General features: G+C 33.1%; 3 protein-coding genes across 3 annotated transcripts, besides 1 other annotated feature; all 3 read right to left on the bottom strand.

Annotated features, from left to right (window-relative positions):
• Positions 1 to 156: 156 nt before the first annotated feature.
• On the bottom strand, positions 157 to 976 carry Tsp_05955b (hypothetical protein; the record flags this gene model as incomplete). The annotated part of the gene is made up of 3 exons (XM_003380159.1): positions 843 to 976; positions 497 to 623; positions 157 to 241 (listed from the first exon to the last, which is right to left on the bottom strand). Coding segments are annotated over exons 1-3 (346 nt in total), but the record flags the coding sequence as incomplete, so codon positions are not given.
• A 9042-nt stretch (positions 977 to 10018) lies between these two features.
• Positions 10019 to 10131: a sequence feature (Potassium channel RNA editing signal; Rfam score 75.49).
• Positions 10132 to 11529: 1398 nt separating this feature from the next.
• On the bottom strand, positions 11530 to 13117 carry Tsp_05953 (potassium voltage-gated channel protein Shaw (Shaw2)). The gene is made up of 4 exons (XM_003380160.1): positions 13094 to 13117; positions 12319 to 12753; positions 11911 to 12222; positions 11530 to 11706 (listed from the first exon to the last, which is right to left on the bottom strand). The coding sequence occupies exons 1-4, from the start codon at positions 13115 to 13117 to the stop codon at positions 11530 to 11532; spliced, it is 948 nt and encodes a 315-aa protein (XP_003380208.1).
• A 4488-nt stretch (positions 13118 to 17605) lies between these two features.
• Tsp_05952 (conserved hypothetical protein) lies at positions 17606 to 18327 on the bottom strand. Its single transcript, XM_003380161.1, has 4 exons — positions 18128 to 18327; positions 17968 to 18001; positions 17748 to 17822; positions 17606 to 17695 (listed from the first exon to the last, which is right to left on the bottom strand). The coding sequence occupies exons 1-4, from the start codon at positions 18325 to 18327 to the stop codon at positions 17606 to 17608; spliced, it is 399 nt and encodes a 132-aa protein (XP_003380209.1).
• Positions 18328 to 19873: the final 1546 nt, after the last annotated feature.

The raw sequence follows: 19873 nt of genomic DNA on the forward strand, positions 1-19873 counted from the left end.
ACACTACTTACCTTCACACTTATACTTACCTTCTCCCTATACACTACTTACCTTCACACTTATACTTACCTTCACATTTATATTTACTTAAACACATATTCTTACCTTACTTATCCTTAACTATTAGACTACTTACCTTGTCTTTTTAGTACTTACAGATTTTTGTACATCTTTTCAATCCATTCAGGGAAACCTGAACCACCATTAGAGAAAGATATTCAAGCATTTCAACAGTTATGCGCTGAAATTTTCAAGTAAACATTCTTAGCATGTGATAAGCAACACCGCAGTGTGGATGCTATCACTCATCAATAAAAAACAAAATCTCTACTTACAAAATACTGAAACTCACCTACTCACATAATACTCTACAAAAATACTCACCTAACGCACTGATGGCAACACGCACTACCAGACATGTATGATGTATCTGAAAAGCAGTGTAAATCGACTATATTCACGATGTATGCTACTATTACAATCATTATTTAATTACATCGTACTCCTGTGATAAGCGAAGCCACAGATTTCTGGACCAATACTGGCTAACGCCATTAAGCCAACGTAAACCAACGCAGGAGTATGAACGTATATCTGCTCGATGTTGATGATGTAATCCATTCCTATAATGGGCAAAATGTGTACTTATTTTTGTGATGGCACATTTAAAACGCATTGAGGTAAAGGTGACATACCATGTTGGCAAGAGCAACAGGAATGCCAAAACGTTTCAATTATGTTGACGTACACTACTTAATTCGATAACAAGAAACATACAGGATCAGGTATAAGTAGAATTAGAAGACATTAATTATAGTAACAGATTATAGATACTCAATTACTTACAGATTTTTGTACATCTTTTCAATCCATTCAGGGAAACCTGAACCACCATTACAGAAAGATATTCAAGTTTATAGAATAGTTCCACTGCACTGACACAACCCATTGCTATAACAAAGTGCATAAAATTCATTCTTACTGTGACGATGAAGAAAACCAGAAAGCGGAACTGTTGAGACACATGACTGATCACGGTAGAAACATGAACAGAGCAATAGTCAAACTAAAAAGTACATACTAAATAACACAGCAAAATAAAACATTGCATTACAAAATGAATGAAATTCAAATATCATCGTGATGCACTGTTATTCGGCTTCAATCACTTTTTATAATATGGCTGTTTCTCATAAGTATCATTTCAACCGCTATCCTGAGTTCATATAAAACGCACGCAACCTAATATATAGAACAGAAATAAATAAAGTTGCATTATGTCCTTGATGATATACCAATGAAGACAATTCAAAAAAATAAAGAAAGTTGAAATTATTTAATAAGTAGTGTCATGTAAACAGAATATTTTTTACCCACACTCTTTCCAGATATTGCGTTGTATTATCTTGTACATCTAAAAAGCAATATTTCTAACGTAAAATTCAAATATCAAATTTACAAAAATCAAAGGCAACCAATCTACAATATTACTTACATTGCGTTCACGTACGAATACAACAATAAGAGACGTGCTGCTGATGGCGTTGCAAACTTACAATCTAAATATCTCGCAAATAATCATTTTGCGCCGCTGCTTGTTGGCCATCATTTTTATTGAAATTTCACGGGAATAAACAAGATTGCAAATCAACAGCAGATGAAAATAATTATGCTGCATACTGCCATCATGTTCTCATGATAGGATTTTTTATATTCATTGATATTAAAATACAGTAATGTAAATTCTAAAAGTGAATTATATTAATGCAGTCATCTCTAAATAAAAACAGAAATAAATACTTCTTCGTCTTCAGCATCTGATGTACCTGAAAGTTAGCAATAATAACAACAGAAAAGAAACCCGTCAGTTTCCATTCACCATATAAGTAAAGTAACATGCATAGCATTCCACCACCAAAATATCAAATCCAACTTACCAGTTATTCATGGATGGTGTTGAAGAGCGGAATTATAGTTGACCACGTGCTAGATTGATAGCATTGTAGTGAACTGCAAAACCTAATAAAATCGATGTGCTTGGTCAATAGTATAATAAGTAAATTATGCAAATGACTATTTACTTTGCTTCACGAAGAACACCCTAATTTTCCATCAGTAATAGCGCACTAAAATAAACAATATGAGGAACATTATGAAACGACACGATGAAATTTATTACGTTTCTATTTACACACTTCATATTACTACGTAATATGGCATTGCTATGCAAATTTTTTTCCTAAAATTACCTAAAAGGAAATATTATTAACCTGAAGCATCGCAGATTACTAAAAATAAACGGAAATGCTATCACTGCGTATTTATGCATGTTGTGTAATTTAGTTGCTTGAAAGTACAAGGTGACTCAATAATTTATATTTTATCAAAATCAAAATTGTATGGATAATAAAAAATAGCTCCCGCTGAAAATAATTTCGAAAATAAAATACGTTTTCAGATTTATGGAAAATTAAGCAGTTGTCATGAAATTTTATGATGATAACTGCGACAGAAATTTTATAATATGCAATTTGTCTCAGTACAGAATTTAACAAGTGCGCAGCGTAGACATCATGATGGTAAGCGGCTGCCCCAGTGGGTATGCAACTTGACAGCTTATTTACTATTAAAATTTTGTTTTAACTAAACTTTTGTTTACACCTTATGATGATATATAGTAAGACTGCAAACTTGGTTGAGCACTGCATGAGCGCGCTTCATACAATTTGAGATAAACCTTCCTGCAGAAATTAAGTAACTCAACGATTTGTAATGAATTCAAAAAACTTATGCGGGTGACAATTCTGTATTGCATTTCATGAAAAAAATTAAAGAAAAGAATCACGAGTAGCCTGGATTTGGTTATATTGTCAGTCGATAACAATTATAAGAAATTAGATTTATATGAGATAAAAACAACAAAGTGCTGTTCATTTATCTCGAAATAGGGGGTGGGCAGAATTTTCAGTTTAATGCGATCTCTGTTCAGCTTAGTATTATTAGGAGCTCAATGATGGGGATCATTGGACAGGAAAGGAGGGCGGGACAGCATAGAAGGAAGGAATGAGGGAGAGGTTGAAGGATGGAGGAGGTGGAAGTTGTCATATGCGTCCTTCTACTCAACCTCCACGTATAATATTCAGGCGTTGTTTCATTTATCAATACTGCCGACATTGAGGGGCATTGAGTTATTTTCTCAATGACAGAAAATAGGGGCATCTGTATAAGTCAGTGCTATTGGCGGTACAATGACATAACAAAAACTTTAAGGAGTGATTTCAAAAATGAAGGGAACGTTACTGCCATTCTGGAAGTATCAAAGGTGGTAGTATAAAAGTGTGTTCTCCAGCTAACATCAGCTTTCCTATGTCATGCTGAAACAATCTTGTGCACGATTTGAGCAGTGACAAGCATTTAGGGGTGCGATTGTTCGACTGAAGTATCCCGGTGACAGGTATTTCTTTTAAACAACTGGGCAAGTATGTTACCTTAGCAATAAACATTACAGTGGACAGTAAAGATAATGCGGGAGGGGTTCAACTGCTATGTCAGAGTACTACTTTAGAAACGGATTTGTAAGGACTATCGAAAGTTACAGCAAAATATACCATTAGTACTATTATGTATTGGCTTGTCCGCAATAAAGTCTCGAATATTACTTGAACATCATTACTGATGAACAACGCGCTAGTTTCCATTGAAAAAGACTAAAATCAAATAACTACGAAAAGCTTTAAAAGCGCGCATGTTTAGTGCAGTGTGCCAGGAAAAAGAAAGAAAACATTGTATGAAAAATAGAAAATATATGATATTGTTTAGAAATTGAGTATACAAAGTTTCAAAAAAATAACAAGCAAAAAAGTGGAATACTTGTTAGTAATTCTGCAAACCGACTTCAGCAGCTACTTAACGCCCGTAATGAACTGAGAGAACATTCAACGATGCTACTAATTGCCACGTAAATTAAACAAACAAACGCACTCTTACTGATGATAAAGCAGCGTTATAGCGATCCTTATTTGCATAATGTAGCGTTAGAAATCGGTTTTTAGTGCGTCAGAACTTGTGGCTAAAGATAATGTCTAACCTAAGCCGTAATATAAGAAGAAGAAATGCACTGCTAAATTCTATCAATAAGAAAAGGACTATTTGAAAATTCAAAAATGACCTTGACATTTCAAATTCAGTCAAAATATAAACTATCTGACAAAAAGCGCCATAACAAAACAAGATTCACTTAGACAAAAGACACCTACGTATTTCTGATAATTTTCGTAAGCTATTAAAGCAAGTGGTTCAAATGAAGCTAATTCTAAGTGAAAAATTTGCCGGCAAAAGCCATTGTGAATTATTCATAGAGAATATATTGAAAAAGTATGCTGAATATAGATTCTGAATTGCATTGTTAAATGATTAAGACTTAAAAATGATAAAACTGCCACTTACTGCTAAATTCGTCATCTTCCCATCGCTAATGTTCATTGTCTTTGGATATTGGTCGAAAAATTATTTTTCAGAAATTATTCCAAAAAATAATAATTAAAAAGCATATTTAGTGTTTGGTATTTGATATTGGTTTTCAGCGAATTTTCCAATCGAAACGCACCGCTCTCATACACGGACGGCCTCAAACTAAAATTATTTCCAATATGTCAATAAAGCGAGCGACATCGCATGCAAATTTTTATTTCATTCGTTTGTGCTGATAAATATGGCTACTGTAATTTTTCATTGCGCTTTATTTACTTAACTAATGCACTCTGTTTGAAGAGAAAATTCAATTGTAGCTTTGCCAAACATATAAAAACTTCTCTTATTAAGGAAACTATCATATCATCTTTATTACTAAGTATAATTTAAATACTAAAAGCAATTTAAAAAAATGATACGTATGCTCATTTTATATTGAATAATAAAATGTAATAAAACAGATAAAATAAGGATTTGAAGAAACAATTTAAATAAAGTGACAAATTAAACGAATGATGGTCATTTGAAAATTCAGATTTGACCTTGGCATTTGAAATTCAGTCAAAATATAAACTATCTGACAGAAAATGCCATAACAAAAAAATTGGCTTAACCAAAATACGCCTCCGCATGTCTTAAGTAGGGATTTGAAAATTCAAAAATGACCTACATAAATGGAACTCAGACGATAAACTATAAACATACAAAAGCTAACTGTTGTTAGGTTAACTTATAAAAAAAACACTTTTTTCATAATGATTAATCGTCATTTCAAATATATGTATATATATATATATTGGTATGAAAATGTGTAAATCGAAAAATTTGAACAGTGTTGTCATTCCACGTCCTGCATGCTTTTTCACAGCAACTTTGAAAACGATTCCAAATACACCAACCAAACATGATCTTGAGAATGAAAAGCAGAGCTAAAATTTTAGCATAGACTTTTGTTGAACAATCTCAGCAACAGTTTCAAAAGTTTGCAATACATTTTTAAATGTTTTCTGTGGAAATAAAAAGAATTTGAAAAAAGTGTATCGAATAAAAATAGTAAATACAGATAGATTTGAACAGCTCAGAAGCTGAACGTTCAACTACAAACTGTTCTATTCGCTGTTGTAGTCGATCATCGCAGAAGGTTCAACGACCCAGTGCATATGTGTAGGTAACGTAAAAATCGGATATTTTACTTTAAACAAGAATAAAATCTCATGTATATTTTTAAAAAAAAATTTAAAGTTTATATTAAAAATGTATGAATGAATGCGCGCATAGCTTTTCAAGTTTCATTTGATAGTTGTATAATTTTAAAATTGTTGTAATAAATCGGATAGAAAAAGATAATAAAATAACGGCACTTCTGAATAAAAGGAATCATCTTGACCGTCCCACGTAAGCAAACAGTGGAAATTTCAATTCAGAAATGCTGTATTTCTTCCATTTCAAAAATGTTCATTTTCCCAAACTTGTTCTCGTTGCATCTATTCAAAAATTTCATCTCGCATGCACCACATTACCGTAGCTTTCCATTAGATTTTTCTTTTTTCAAATATTATTATTTTTTTTAAAAGAAAGATTATTATTCCAACTTTCTACAAATCAAATGCTTAATTAAATTGGTAAAAAAATTTGAAATCAGAAATTGAAAAAATGTTGTTCAAAAATTGGAATGCTTAAACCAGAATACTTTCATTGTCAAAAAAGAACAACAAAGAACAAGACAAAGTGTAAAACCTCAGAATATGTAGGAAGTTTTACATAGGAGAATGTAAAGTCAGTCGAGTTGTTCTTCAAAGATTTTCACATTTTCCTCCCCCCATTTTCTTTTCTATTTTTCCCCCCATTTTAAAATATTCCATGCTTATGAGTAAATTCGAAATACCAGCCCACCTACGGAATTGCTTTTTAAAATTTGTAATGCAATGTTTGCGGTTTTTGAGAGGCCAAATTCAACCAACTTCCCACGAAATTGTCAACCTCTCCAAGTACATCCAGTTAATATTTGGGGAAAAAAATGCGAACAAAAATCACAAAGCATTTCAGTAGTCGAAGTCAAGCTGCTTTGCGAACGAACAGCTTCAGTGGAAACTGTGCTGCTTTTTCTTTTTGGTGGTGGAAACGAATAATATCAATCATCTAACGATAAACGATGGTAATTTCTTTCATAATTTTTAATGAATTTTATAATTTGCCCATTGAATTACACCATCAAAACCAATACAACTGATCGAATCATCCCAATAAATAATAATTGAATTAATTGCCCCAAAAACTTATATGCTTTTCCAATCGTCAAAAGTATTACTTCATTCGTATAGATGTTAAATAATCGTATATTTCGAAAAATGCTAATTTTCAATAAAATTCTGCCAGCAAATTAATCACGCGCAATTAATGCATTACTAACCGGAACTGCCTGCATGCCCACTTTCAGTTTCTCTGCTTTTGTAAATAAATAAGGTTAACAGAAAGGATGGTAGAGAAATAGTGAAAAGTCAAGAGAAGAATAATACATTTGAAATTAAACGCGGACAAAAGCGCAACATTAAAGAAAAAGCTGTCCTTATTTACCCTCTAATTAGTAAATTAGGCGTTGCATAGTTGAATAATCTGAAGATTCATGCAGATAGCATGAACATACTGTTCGTCGGTTTTCAAAACCGGAACAAACGCGTGCGTCGTCCCATTTTAGTATCGGACAAAAATTTTAAATAATAATACCAAAAACCACCCAATAAAAGTGACTCAGATTAAAGCAAAATCGTCATAATTACCAGTATTTTCACTACACCGCAATAAGTATATATATATACGTATAGATATTTATTTATAGTAAGTAAATGTAACTGCTTGTAAGAATAATGAAGCTTGATACGTTTCGCTTATTGATGAAAAATGAATTCAAATCATACCAAATAATACATTTTCACTTATATTGATTGTTACGCATAATTTAAAATGACACTAATTATTTGATAAGCACCGTGATTATTTTCTGAAGCAAAACTGTCTGAACTAACGTTGTCCTTTTAGATCATTATGCCTCGAACCTTTTGTATTGCAGTTGTACTTTTGCTGATCATTCTTCCGACAGAAAGTTGCGCCACAGCTGCAGCATCAATATCCCAATTACAAAAAAGGAACACCCTGATCATACATAAATGTAAGAAAACAATACCGCATCTAATTGTTTGAACTCTACACGCCATGAACAGTTAGTTACTTCTCCGAAGTTCTATTACTACTGTAACACATTTCAATTCACAATCCTCTTTTCATATTAATTTAATGAAATATTGACAGAAATTTCACGAAAGAATTTAAATCAATTATCCACATTATTAATATTCAGATATTTAAAAATGCGACAAATGAAACTACAGTCACGTTAATATTTCAAAGTACAACGTGTCATTGTCAACCATGAATCATACTTCTATGATTCATGTTCAAAAAAATTCCATCGATAATCATTCTGCTGCATTTTTAGACAACAAAGATTTTCGAAGAAAATTGTACGAAGAAATAACACCAGGCTTAATGCGATTTGGTTAGCTATATTGACAATTGATTGAAAATAATTGTTCACTGCTGAATAGTAAAATATTGAAAATTATTAAAATTTTCAAATCTGATGCCATCACAGCGCATTCAATTTTTGAGCGATCTCAGAACAATTTTGTTTTCTAGCTTAAACATATATACTAAAATAAGCTTCAGCTGATTTATACTATCAAAACTCAAAATAAACGGATCGATCTGAAAGAATACAGCCTCAAACCTAATGAACATTGGCTACAATTTTTCCATCATTGGAAACGGTTACTTTGATCACTTCCCAAATTGATTATTAAATAAATATGAAAATCACATTTACCTGCACAAAGTAGTCTGTCTTCATAGGCCATCAGCTGGCAGCAGCATCTCCCAAGAAAAGACAGATGTTCCGCAGCAAACAAATCGGTATGAAGCATTGCCATGCAATAATTTTCACTTTTTCATTTCGTTTGGCGCCTTGATTGTGCTTTACTTTCCATGTTCTTCTTTATCGATGAAAACGTTCTAAATCTGCATACAAAGTGCATCATTATTAATACATACATCACAAAAAACGGTGATAACGTTTGTTCAAAATGCACTTATTAGCGTGAAAATAATGTGAACCTGTGACCACATGACAAAAAAATCACCCCTAAATCATTGCTATATTGAACAAATATGGACGTTAACTTAAAATTAAAAAAAAACTTTTTTAGCTTGAAACTTTTCGCAAATGATGAATTCATTCATTACCACTTGATTGTTTTCAGTTTGATCGGTGTTAAAATGAAAACGATTTGCAAATTGTATTTGCAATAATCGTATGTTCGTAAAATGGAATACGTTTCTTCATTTCATTTTCCTATAAAAACGTAGAGAAAAAAAATTATAATTTCCAAAAAAAATGGAAATGAATGAAATTATCTATTTCAACCAAGTTAGTGAAGTACAATTGATACGTGTTCGCTGGTACACAACAAATACACACTACAATAATGCTACAAATAAATTTGCTTTATTTTTTGCGCAACTCTGCTTTTTTCACCTTGCAATGAAATGCACTGAAAAAGCAAATAAAAATTTATACGAAAAAAAGAAATTCGAATTGCGAACAACAATGAAAACTGATATTTTGTTCGTAAAACACAAGTGTATATATTATATATATATACATGATATGTGTTTGTTTCAGAAATGCACGACAACAGTGTATGCAGACGCACAGAGACGACGATCATGTCATCATCTGAATCGGATGCATTAATAGAAAGATTGTTCATTTCAGCTAGTTACGGGCCAAATATTGCGACCTTGGGTGCCTGTATTGGTGGAACTTCGTGAACCATTCCGAGCAAGCAATTTCAACGGTAACTGTTCACGAACAGGGCTTTTGTCACGGCGGTCTTCGCATACAACCTGCACCGACGTGTGCACGTTGTCAGTGCTAGCAATAAATTTAACTAAAATAAAATGAATGAAAAATTCAAAAAAAGCAAGTCCATAGATCATTTTAATATACATTATATATTACTATACATGTTAATACCTTGAGTAGATTTCAGGCATTCAGCAGTTGTACCATCAGCAGCAGCGACACTATTACTATTATTATTATTATTATTATTATTGGTGCTAGTAGATGTAATAGTAGCAGTTGGGGTAGCGATCGACTGCCGTGGACGACCGAAACGATCCGTTTGCTGCAATATCGGCACTGACTCTTCTCCTTGCACTAATCAAAATACAAAAGATGAGAACAGATCAAATTACTACAACTGATTATTAATTAATTTTATTGGCGTTCGAGTTGGTGAGACTTACTTGAAAATTTTCCATGCAATGCTATACTTGTACGACTCTGCTGTCGACGACTGGCGTTCATGATAATTCCATCACCGGCTGTCATTCTGCGAGTCTGCATGCGAACCTGTTCGAGAGGTAGCACACGTCGGCGTTTTTTTGGCAGTTTTGCACGGGCTTGGGTATGCGAATAGAACATGGCGAAGTTGCTGACAATGACCGGAACTGGAAGAGCAATTGTCAGCACACCTGTTAACGCGCACAGACTGCCAACAATCATGCCGAGGTAAGTTTTCGGAGTCATATCACCATAACTAAACAGAACACCAGAAACAAATGTGATAAATTTTTTCTAAATCATTCTTCATCATTATTATCACAATCAAAATGTTCAAATATAATTTGAATAATATATAGAATTAATCCCAAAGAATCACCGATTAAACAACTTTTATCATCAATCAACGTTTGTCTGCTGCATTAAGTTCTACTTACCCAACGGTAGTCATCGTGACTATTGCCCACCAAAGGCCCAACGGTATGCTGATGAAATCATTTTCCGGATTCGGTTCAATCCTCTCGGCATAATAAATTAAAGCGGCAAATACAACAATGCCCAGCACCAAGAAAAAGACCAACAAAATCAGTTCTTTGGCGCTAGCGCGGAATGTATGGATGAGAATTTTCAGTCCGCTGCTGTGCTGCGTCAATTTGAACAACCTCATGATACGAATAATGCTGAAAAATTCGACCATATCTTTGTTGGCTTCCATTGCAACTTCTTTAAGCAAAAAATCCATGAAGAAACTAAGTGTGGCCTGAAAATGAAATGGAATAAAATTAAATTAATTTTCAAAACACTGATTATCCAACAATTTGCGCGCCAATTGTTTTCAATTCTAATTTAAATAATTGTTTAAAATTATTCGAGTTAAATTTTCAATACAATTGAAATTATAGCAGGTAATTAATAAATAAATAAAAGTATGTGGATTGTAAAAATCTATATACGCACAAAAAAACGTATTGTAACAAAATTAACAGTACATGATTCAATCTACAATAAGAATCAACGATAAGTTGATAATCATAGTTATCTCGAATCGATATTGTGAACAAAAAATTATTTATCCTATTATACACTGTACTGTACTGTACTGTTTGAAATTTTATCCGAAACAGGTAAAAAATGTCTAACTTAATGAAATGCCAAAGTCACCTAGAGAACAGAATAAAGAATAAGGTGATTATAAGCGTATTCATCGTCTGCTCTGAGGAAGAAGCAGGGAGAGGGGGAAGCTACCATATGCTTGTACATTATTGTGTTCATCGAAAGCAATTTCTTAACAACTACCAACATTAGAAAATGTCTAAATTCAACAATGGGATTCGTTATCCTAAAAGCGCATATCCGAGTGAAAATGATAAAAATAAAAAAAAATCTTTCGAACATATTCAGTTAGAAAAGTTGAAATAAATTGTTGCCGAAACCACTAGAAAATTGATTCTACTACTGCTGCTGCTGCTGCTGATCGACAAATCGAAAACAACAATCATGCGTTTGAACTGCATGAATGGAATGGAATATCAACATGCTAATTTGCCAGTCATGCGCGCAAACGGAGGTCAGCGATGCAATTAACCAACGTCCGCTAATGGGCTCCGCCACGTCAGCTCAGCAACAGAACCCCCAACGTAAATATATAATTGACCATGTCACCGCCGTATGGTTACTTTGCGACCAGAATTAAGTGCTCGTGTGAATTTTGACCAAGTGAAGAGCAAATGAAATTGTTTCCAACAAGCTGAAAGCGATCGCAACATTTTCCACCCAAAAGTACCACCCACACTACTACTAACACATCCATCCATCCATCCATTCGTCAACATACACTACTACAAATTCGATAAAACAATAAATTACATATACAGATAATATTAAAGTTGAAATTAAAGCTGAAGAAGAAAGCACTGTTATTCATATTTTGGTAGGGAGATTTTCTTCAACAGATAAAATAAATAACACGCGTTAAATAATTATTATCAACGATCGAATTCGTAAATCGCCTGCAGCATGCATGTTATATCATCACTTACCACTAGATCGATGACATTAACCGGCGACTTGAGAAACAGCACCTTCGAAGGACAGAAGACAAAACGTATTATAATTTCCAACGTGAACCACGTGTTGCAAACGGCTTCTATTATGAAAAAAGCGCCATGAGGCTGTGTACGTTCCTTGTCAACGATGAGACTTGAGGACGAGGTCGAATGGTATGCCATCTTCGCATCGGTGCCATTGAACGAATAGCTCTGCATAACAGGAATTCGGAAATCAGGGTGCGTTTTAAGGCAGAACGTCAATATAGACACGCAAATGGTGAAAACAGACGTGATAGCGATTACCTGAAAGTTTGAAACGTATTCTTTTTTCGCAATTACAAAAAGTCATAAATAAATAAATAAATAATTAATTAATTAATTAATTATTGTTCTGTTCACTTTGGCTGGTGTGGACGAATAGGGCTCGTCGAACAATGACCAAACTTTCGGTTTGAGCCTCTGCCACCAGGAAAGATTACCCGACAGGTAGTCCTCTTCCCAGCCGAATTTTTTAGCCACCTGCTCCTCGTCTTGCATGTCGTTGTCAATGTCGAGCCGATCCAAAACGGCTAAAGTTTCCTGCGTGTCCCGATGCTGAGTGTACGTCATCCAGCAGCACGGTTCTACTTGGTTGGCGTCCAGACCCCAAAATTCGAGCTCTTCTTCGAACAACGGACCGCACACATCAGTCGGATAATGCAATTTACCGGTACGGTAATAATTGAGAATTTGAGCGAACACTCCGGGATGCCGGTCGAAAAAATATTCGTTCAACACTGGATCGTAATTGGCCAAAGCTTCAGTCAGACGAGATAAACGAGTAGCGGGAATTTTCTACAATGCAGTACAAATAAGTTATTATTATCAATTGCATAAAAATATCAAATGCTTTGCTATGATCCATTATGCAATACTTAAATTTCGTAATATCCTTATTAAAATGGAGAAATTCTTACAGGTGGTGCAAATGGGGAAAATAAAAGAGTTCGAGTTTAATTTCAGTGCAGTGTTGAAAAACTAATTAAGCAAAAGTAAGTGTAATAATTGTCCCAGCTGTGAACTTTGCCAACAATCATCAGCTGAGATGCAATTGATCCCAAGTTGACGACGAGTTAGATCGATTGTTCAACAGTGTTTCAGAACAATGCCACATCCCGTGTTCAATTCTGCTAACCAGAACTGTGTGCAAAAGATACATATATGTATATAAAAAGCTGCTTTTGGTCATCCGGCTCGGGTTGAAATCGTCGAGTCGAAAAATAATAAAACTGCATATACTTTTTATCTTTTTCAAGAAAAAGTCTGCAAATCAGCTGCAACACTGGAAAAAAATGTTTCATCAGTCTAGTCATTACGAACAACATAAAAACCACGGAAGAAAAGACTGATATAAGTAAATAAATAAATATACATTTGAAAAAAAAAACATCTGAAACCACTACATTGAACAATCTGTTGAAGATGACTGTCTACAAAGCTGCCACTTTATATTACTGGTGTCGATGCGTTGCATGTTGTAATTGAAAGTCTGACGATGTCATGTTTGGAGTGAAAGGGAGAATAGGAAAAACCGAAGAATCAATATCAAGGCCATGGATGGAATTTTTCAACAAATTCAGCATCAAATCTCACCCTCTGTCTATTCAGTCAGTCGACACAGACGGACTAAGCCAATGGCTAGTATGTAAAAGTAATTCGATCAAATTGCCAATACATGCATGCCTGCACCTGAGAAATCAACCTTCTGACGTTGTCAAAAATGAAGACGAACAACACTGAACTAGTGAACACGAACCGATAAAACAGCATAACAAACAATTAAAATATTCACTTCCCAAGTTGTAAACTGAGAAGTGAGCAAATAAATTGTAAAACGTCAAACCAGCAGCGTTTGACGAAAAGAAATATTTCTATCCATCTATCTTTCATTTTTTCTCTCTTAATTTCACCTACCTATTCACAATAAATAAAAAAAAGGATCTGAACAAAATTCACAAACAATAACAATTCTTCAGCTCCGAAGATGACAGAATTATCAATTTTTTTAATCGAATCATTTATTTTTACTTTTTGTAATCGGTGATCTTAATTAAATTCCTATTCAGAAAGAAAGTAATATGATATATGCTTTGCTGAAATTTTTTGCATTGAACAAAGAAAGAACATAGAAATTGTTGTCCTCATCGCTAGTATATATTGAGAAAGCTTGAAAAGAATAGATGACAAAAAAAGCAAGAAAACAAAAACATTTTCCTCTTGCTTTCTTTCATCATTGAATATAATGAATGTGCAAATGAATTCAGTGTGCAAAAATTTAACAGTAAAAATAAAAGAAAAATCCACTGTGTGCCATCATGCATTAGAAGAAGTAAAATTAAATATGAAACATTTTAATAATTCTTCAAATTCAATAAAAATACTTCATTATGAAAATGAATTCAGTAAGCGTGCGCCACTTGTGAATTATTAAAATTATTTTATATAATAGATAACAGGTTAAATTAGGCTAGAAAACATACATACCTTGAGGGTTGCTTTGTATGTTTCGTGTCTGATGCCGCCGACATTCAAGATTACGCGTTCATCCATAGTCCACGGGCGTGGTCGTCAGTGGGTAAACATCGACGGCCACCGGCAGCAGTTAGCAGGACTAAAGTTTCTTCTTTTTCGGTGGCATGCGGCAGGCCAGACGATCGCAAAGCAAACTGCAGCCGTTCGTTGCGAGGCGTGGCCGGACGTCGTCGATCAAAGCAACTACTTGTCGCCTTGCGCATGACCGGACACTGAAAAGTAAAAAATAAAACAATAAATAAAAATTCAAATCAAATCAAATCAAACTCGCAATCGTAACACATCCAAGCATATAATAAGAAAAAGCAAACATCGAAAATACTATACATATATATATATATATATGAGACGCTCGACAATTGCAAAACTGATCAACTAATGCTAATAAAATTTTAAAACACAAATTCATTTTATTAGCAACAACTGAAGAATAATATGATCCGACAAATATTTTAAAAAGATGGAATACTTTTATTTTTTAAACTAAATAGAAATAAATCTATGAGTAAGTTGAAAGTCAAATTCATTAATGCAATTATTTGCTATCAGAAAAATTTGGGATTTCAATCAATCATGCATTGCTCAAAAAAAAACAAAATTATTCCAAAAAATCTTCAAACAGCAGCCAATTATTTTAATCAGTCCATTGAAGGAGAAAAACAAAAGACATTTTCAATTTCATATAAATATAAATAAATGTGTGTGTGTAATTCATAATAGGAATAAAATTTTGAAATTCTATCTATATTTCAAATAAACTCGCCTTGAATTAAACAACATAAAAAAGAATGCTTGAAAAAAATAATGATACTACAGAGTTTAAAATAGCAAATCTGTTGATGATGATGATGCAAATAATAAAAAAAACTATTCAATAATAAAACAGCTATTAAATAAAGTAAAATAATAAAAATAAAAATACGAAACAAAAAGTGGACAAAACTCTACTGGATAATGTGTTTTGAAATAAAAAGAAGCTCAGATGGAGTACGTGAAGCATTTTAATTACCTAAAATTGCAATGTCGCAGCTAATGAAGGCGGCTAGACGCAAAGTCAGCATCAGATTCTTTGTGTAAAATAACTGCAATTTGACGGTCGTCAACGACTGATGGCTAAAAATAAAAAAATAAAAATCAAAAGCTTTCAAAGATACCGCCAACTCTTAATGCAGCTATTATTTTTTTTGCTGATGTAAACTGCCAAGCGTGCTACTAAACTGAACATTAAAAAGCGAGTAGATATCAATTTTACAGAAAATGAACAATGCGAAAAATCTTGTCAACTTTTCTGCTATATAATAATCAGCAAACAGAGACAGACATCTGAATTGGCGACACACATCCAAAATAATGCAAATCTTTCCAACACCTCCAACCTTTATTTTACTTTTTTCAAAGAAAACCAGCAAATTAATAACTAACAATGATGCATCATTTGGGCATCATTGAATAACTGATAATAAACATCCGTTTCAAAGAATTTCAATGAATACATTTAAAATAAAACAAGATAATAATTTATGTGCATATTACATTAGTAATATTTTTTTAACATGAAAATTTACAAATGGAAAATCCTGACACCCAGAACAAGACTAATTACCCACTGCATAACAGAGCTAGAGTGCTTTCATCGCGTCTGAAGTGTCATTAACTAACAACCGCTTTAGCGCCATGTCAAATTGACTGAATATGGATCAGATTGTAAAATTGAAATTAAATTTGTACTAAGCGCTCATGTTGTTGATAATATTCCACAAAGCTACATGCAATTTGGATTATTGATTTCAAAGAAAACGAACAGACAATTCTGTCCATTCAAAATCACACTAAATACTGGCTGATAAATCAAAAATTAACCCTCAACTTGAGGCTCAACAAATGAGGATGTCAACTTGAAAATTATTTTCTAATCCCACTAGAACACATATAATATACCATTGATGGGGACGGGTGAGGGAAAAAGAGGGGGGAAGCATTTCGATAATTTTAATTCTTTTATAAACAAAAGAAAGAAAAACCACTAAAAATTTAGTCAGGTTCAACTAGAAGAATGCGTTAAAAATTAAAAGTTTTCAAAAATAATTTTTTTGAAACTGAAATAAAAACTACTTTAAAGTACAAACGCTTTGATCATTTGAAATGATTATGCATATGGATGAAAAGAAAAACAAAATGAAGAATTAGCCCAAATACAGAGTGGCAAAATTCAATTAACTGAAACAACAATCTGCACGCACTGACAAGGCAATAAAATTTCCCAAGTAATATTATTATACCGCTGTTTTATTATTCATCAGCGCATCGGTTGCATCATTTATTTCAACATCTACCCCTATACGCGAGCCCTATAAAATATTCAAAATACAGGACAAGAGAATCAAAAGCAAAAATCAAATAAATATAATCTATGAAGTGAGTGAATATGGAAAAACGAGCATTGCTTTTGCTGAAAATAATAATACTTCGACTAATGATGATAATATTCATTTCATCTGTTGAATGAATCTGAAACTTTTGTCAGAAAAAAATCAAAAAAGCAGCAAATAATATACACATACGCACAAGTTGATTATGAATTTCAATATTTTACATGAAAAATAAAAAACAAAATCCTTCTTCCTCTTCTCTGCATATAGGTGAGATTATTAATTAAAAACGCCCCAGAACGATGAAGAAACATGATAATATAAAATACTGAACAATTTTATTAAATGTTTCAAAAATTTGAAAAAATAGCATTGCTGTCCAACTCCAACATTGCTAAATAGAATATGTATTTTTTTGCCAGCAAAGAGAGATGTCTAAGAAAAAAGCGTAGAATGAATTAAAATGAATAAATTGAGAAGATGAAGCTGAAAAAGCGGAAAGATGAATCAGATACGTGTGACAAGACAACGCTTCCCAGAAGACTTATGCAACGGATCAACCCCACTGCATGCTTTTCATTCTAGACGTGACTTAATAAAATTCATCCTTTGGCAAAGTTATATTTGTCGAGAGGGTGAATGTGAACGATGGAATAAATCTATCATAAATTTATACAACAACTGCTGTCCCCCCTCTCTCCGAGGCAGAGGACGCAGGCGAAGATTAAAAATGAAAATGCTTCTCTTTACTTTTTCTCCGCTGAAAAATCTCCCTCTAAGCCAAACGATGGCACAACAACACACAAACAACGTCTTCGCAAAAAGAATAGTCCACCCTGCTGTTGAGCAATAAATTATTCAAAATGCAATGGGAAAATACATTCTTACGTCAAAATTTCGCCAACATTTCTGCCAACACTCCCCCTCCCCTCCCTTCTCGCTCTCCTCATCAAAATACCTTTGCTCAAAAATAAAAAAAAATTTCAAATTTACGCATAAATTTTTATTTTCGGTTCTGCACACTTTTTTTTTGAAAATAAATTTTCATGCTAAACTAATAAACATGAAACGAAAAATTTACCTTCTTCAAAAATGAAAAACATTACACTTCAGTCAGGATGGAGATGTTGATGTCGACAATTCTGAATAAATAAATTTACAATTATTTACAAACAATATTGTTTTTTGCAAATCTTACACATAAAATTTTTCACGTATACATATACGAAAAAATTTAAAAAAAAAGAGAAACGAATTCACGTATTTACAACAGCTTGTTGCAGGTATTAATTAGAAAATGATGAAACGCCAGAATTTGGTTAATTGAAATTTTATCAAAACGTGACTGACGATGCCAATGATTGAAAAAGCCAACAACAGACAGATCTGAGAGCAGAAACATTAAGCACACTGAGGAACAGGCGTCAGGCAGGCAGGCAGGCGGGCATGCAAGGAGGCACAAATGCATAAAACATACAGACTAGACTAGCTACAACTTCTGACATATCAACATATCGCATTTCCTTACAATATTTCCTATAATTTGTCAAAATGAAACATGCTCGAATTATAAATTGAAAATTTATTCCTCAGCAGTTGGTAAGCATAACCAATTAATTGCGTGGTAAAATTTCAAATTAACTACACTGACAAAACTCTGCCTTATTCAATATATTTTTCAAAATATAATAACACTCTTCTCTCTTTTTTCCCTTTCATTTTCAAGAAGACAAGGAAGTTTAATTTTGGTGAAAATTACAATTCAATTATACTCTGAAATTCACAGCAAAATAAAACAAAACAATAATCATGAATATGAAGATTATTCGAGGGGGAGAATTTTTTGAAATTCAATTATTAGCACGCTTCTTCTCCAACTAACCGTAACAATTTAATTAAACGCTTGATACAAAAGATAAATGTCAAATAAAGTCGACCAAAAAAAAATTCCATTTCAATCAACATTTCTGTTCAACAATTAATTTTCTACGTTAATTATTTATTGTCATTTTATTTCACGATGAAATTAATAAACACCGAAGTAAAAATCCTTCACAATCTATTTTGTCAATGCTTTTTCTTTTTGATTTTGATAAAATCAAATTTCACTATTACAGACACTGCTTACATGACAACATACTTTTAGAATATCTCTAGCTTACTGATTTGATTGAAATTCGTAGCTTGAAATGATCATGATAAGAATAATAATAATAATCACTGCCCGCAGGTAAATCAAATTAACTCTCTCTCCCTCTCTGCTATGAAAAAAAACATAATAAAAAAAGAAAAAAATTTTAAATGACGTCAAGAATAAAATATACTTTTAAAAGTTTAACTTAAATGTATAAACGCGAACCGAAAGCTGAAATAAAACCTGGAAAATGATCGTCAACAGAGATTAAAGCTGCAGCAACAACGTGCCGCCAGTAAATGGACCGTGGAAAATAAGAGTCAGCTGATCTTGTCTACGCATGCATGTATGCAGTTAACAACTGGTAACATGCAATAATGTTGCACTTCCGTTTTAACCTGAAGCAGCATTGTTTTGCAAAGTCGATTTTTAATGCCTCCCGATTCCTGTTTCGAAACCGTATAATTATGCTGAGTTGCATTTTGCAAAAAGTGAGCATCGAATTTTAGGCTCTGAAAACAAGGAGAGAGGTGGACAAGCTGTGAGATATAGCAAACAGAAAAACATAAAATAAAATAAAACAGAGAAAACAAAGAAAGCAAAAAATAAAAAAAAATACTCGCATCACTACTGAAAGTCGGTCAAAGCAATTAAAGTGCTGCTTGATCAAATAATAAATCTGCAGCAACGGACTTGTGTAGACATTGGAATCGATTGATCAGCAAGTAATAGTAATAATAGCAGTAGTACATACACACTGAGCAAATTGCACGCCGGCAACGGATATGCTTGAATTACAACAACGTCATCGATAACCCTTGGCCTTGCATGTGAACACCAGCGTCAACATTGCATTGCCGAAAATTAACCTCGCCCATGA

Source organism: Trichinella spiralis (assembly GCF_000181795.1).
Source record: "Trichinella spiralis strain ISS 195 chromosome Unknown Scfld2, whole genome shotgun sequence".
NCBI lineage: Eukaryota > Metazoa > Nematoda > Enoplea > Trichinellida > Trichinellidae > Trichinella > Trichinella spiralis.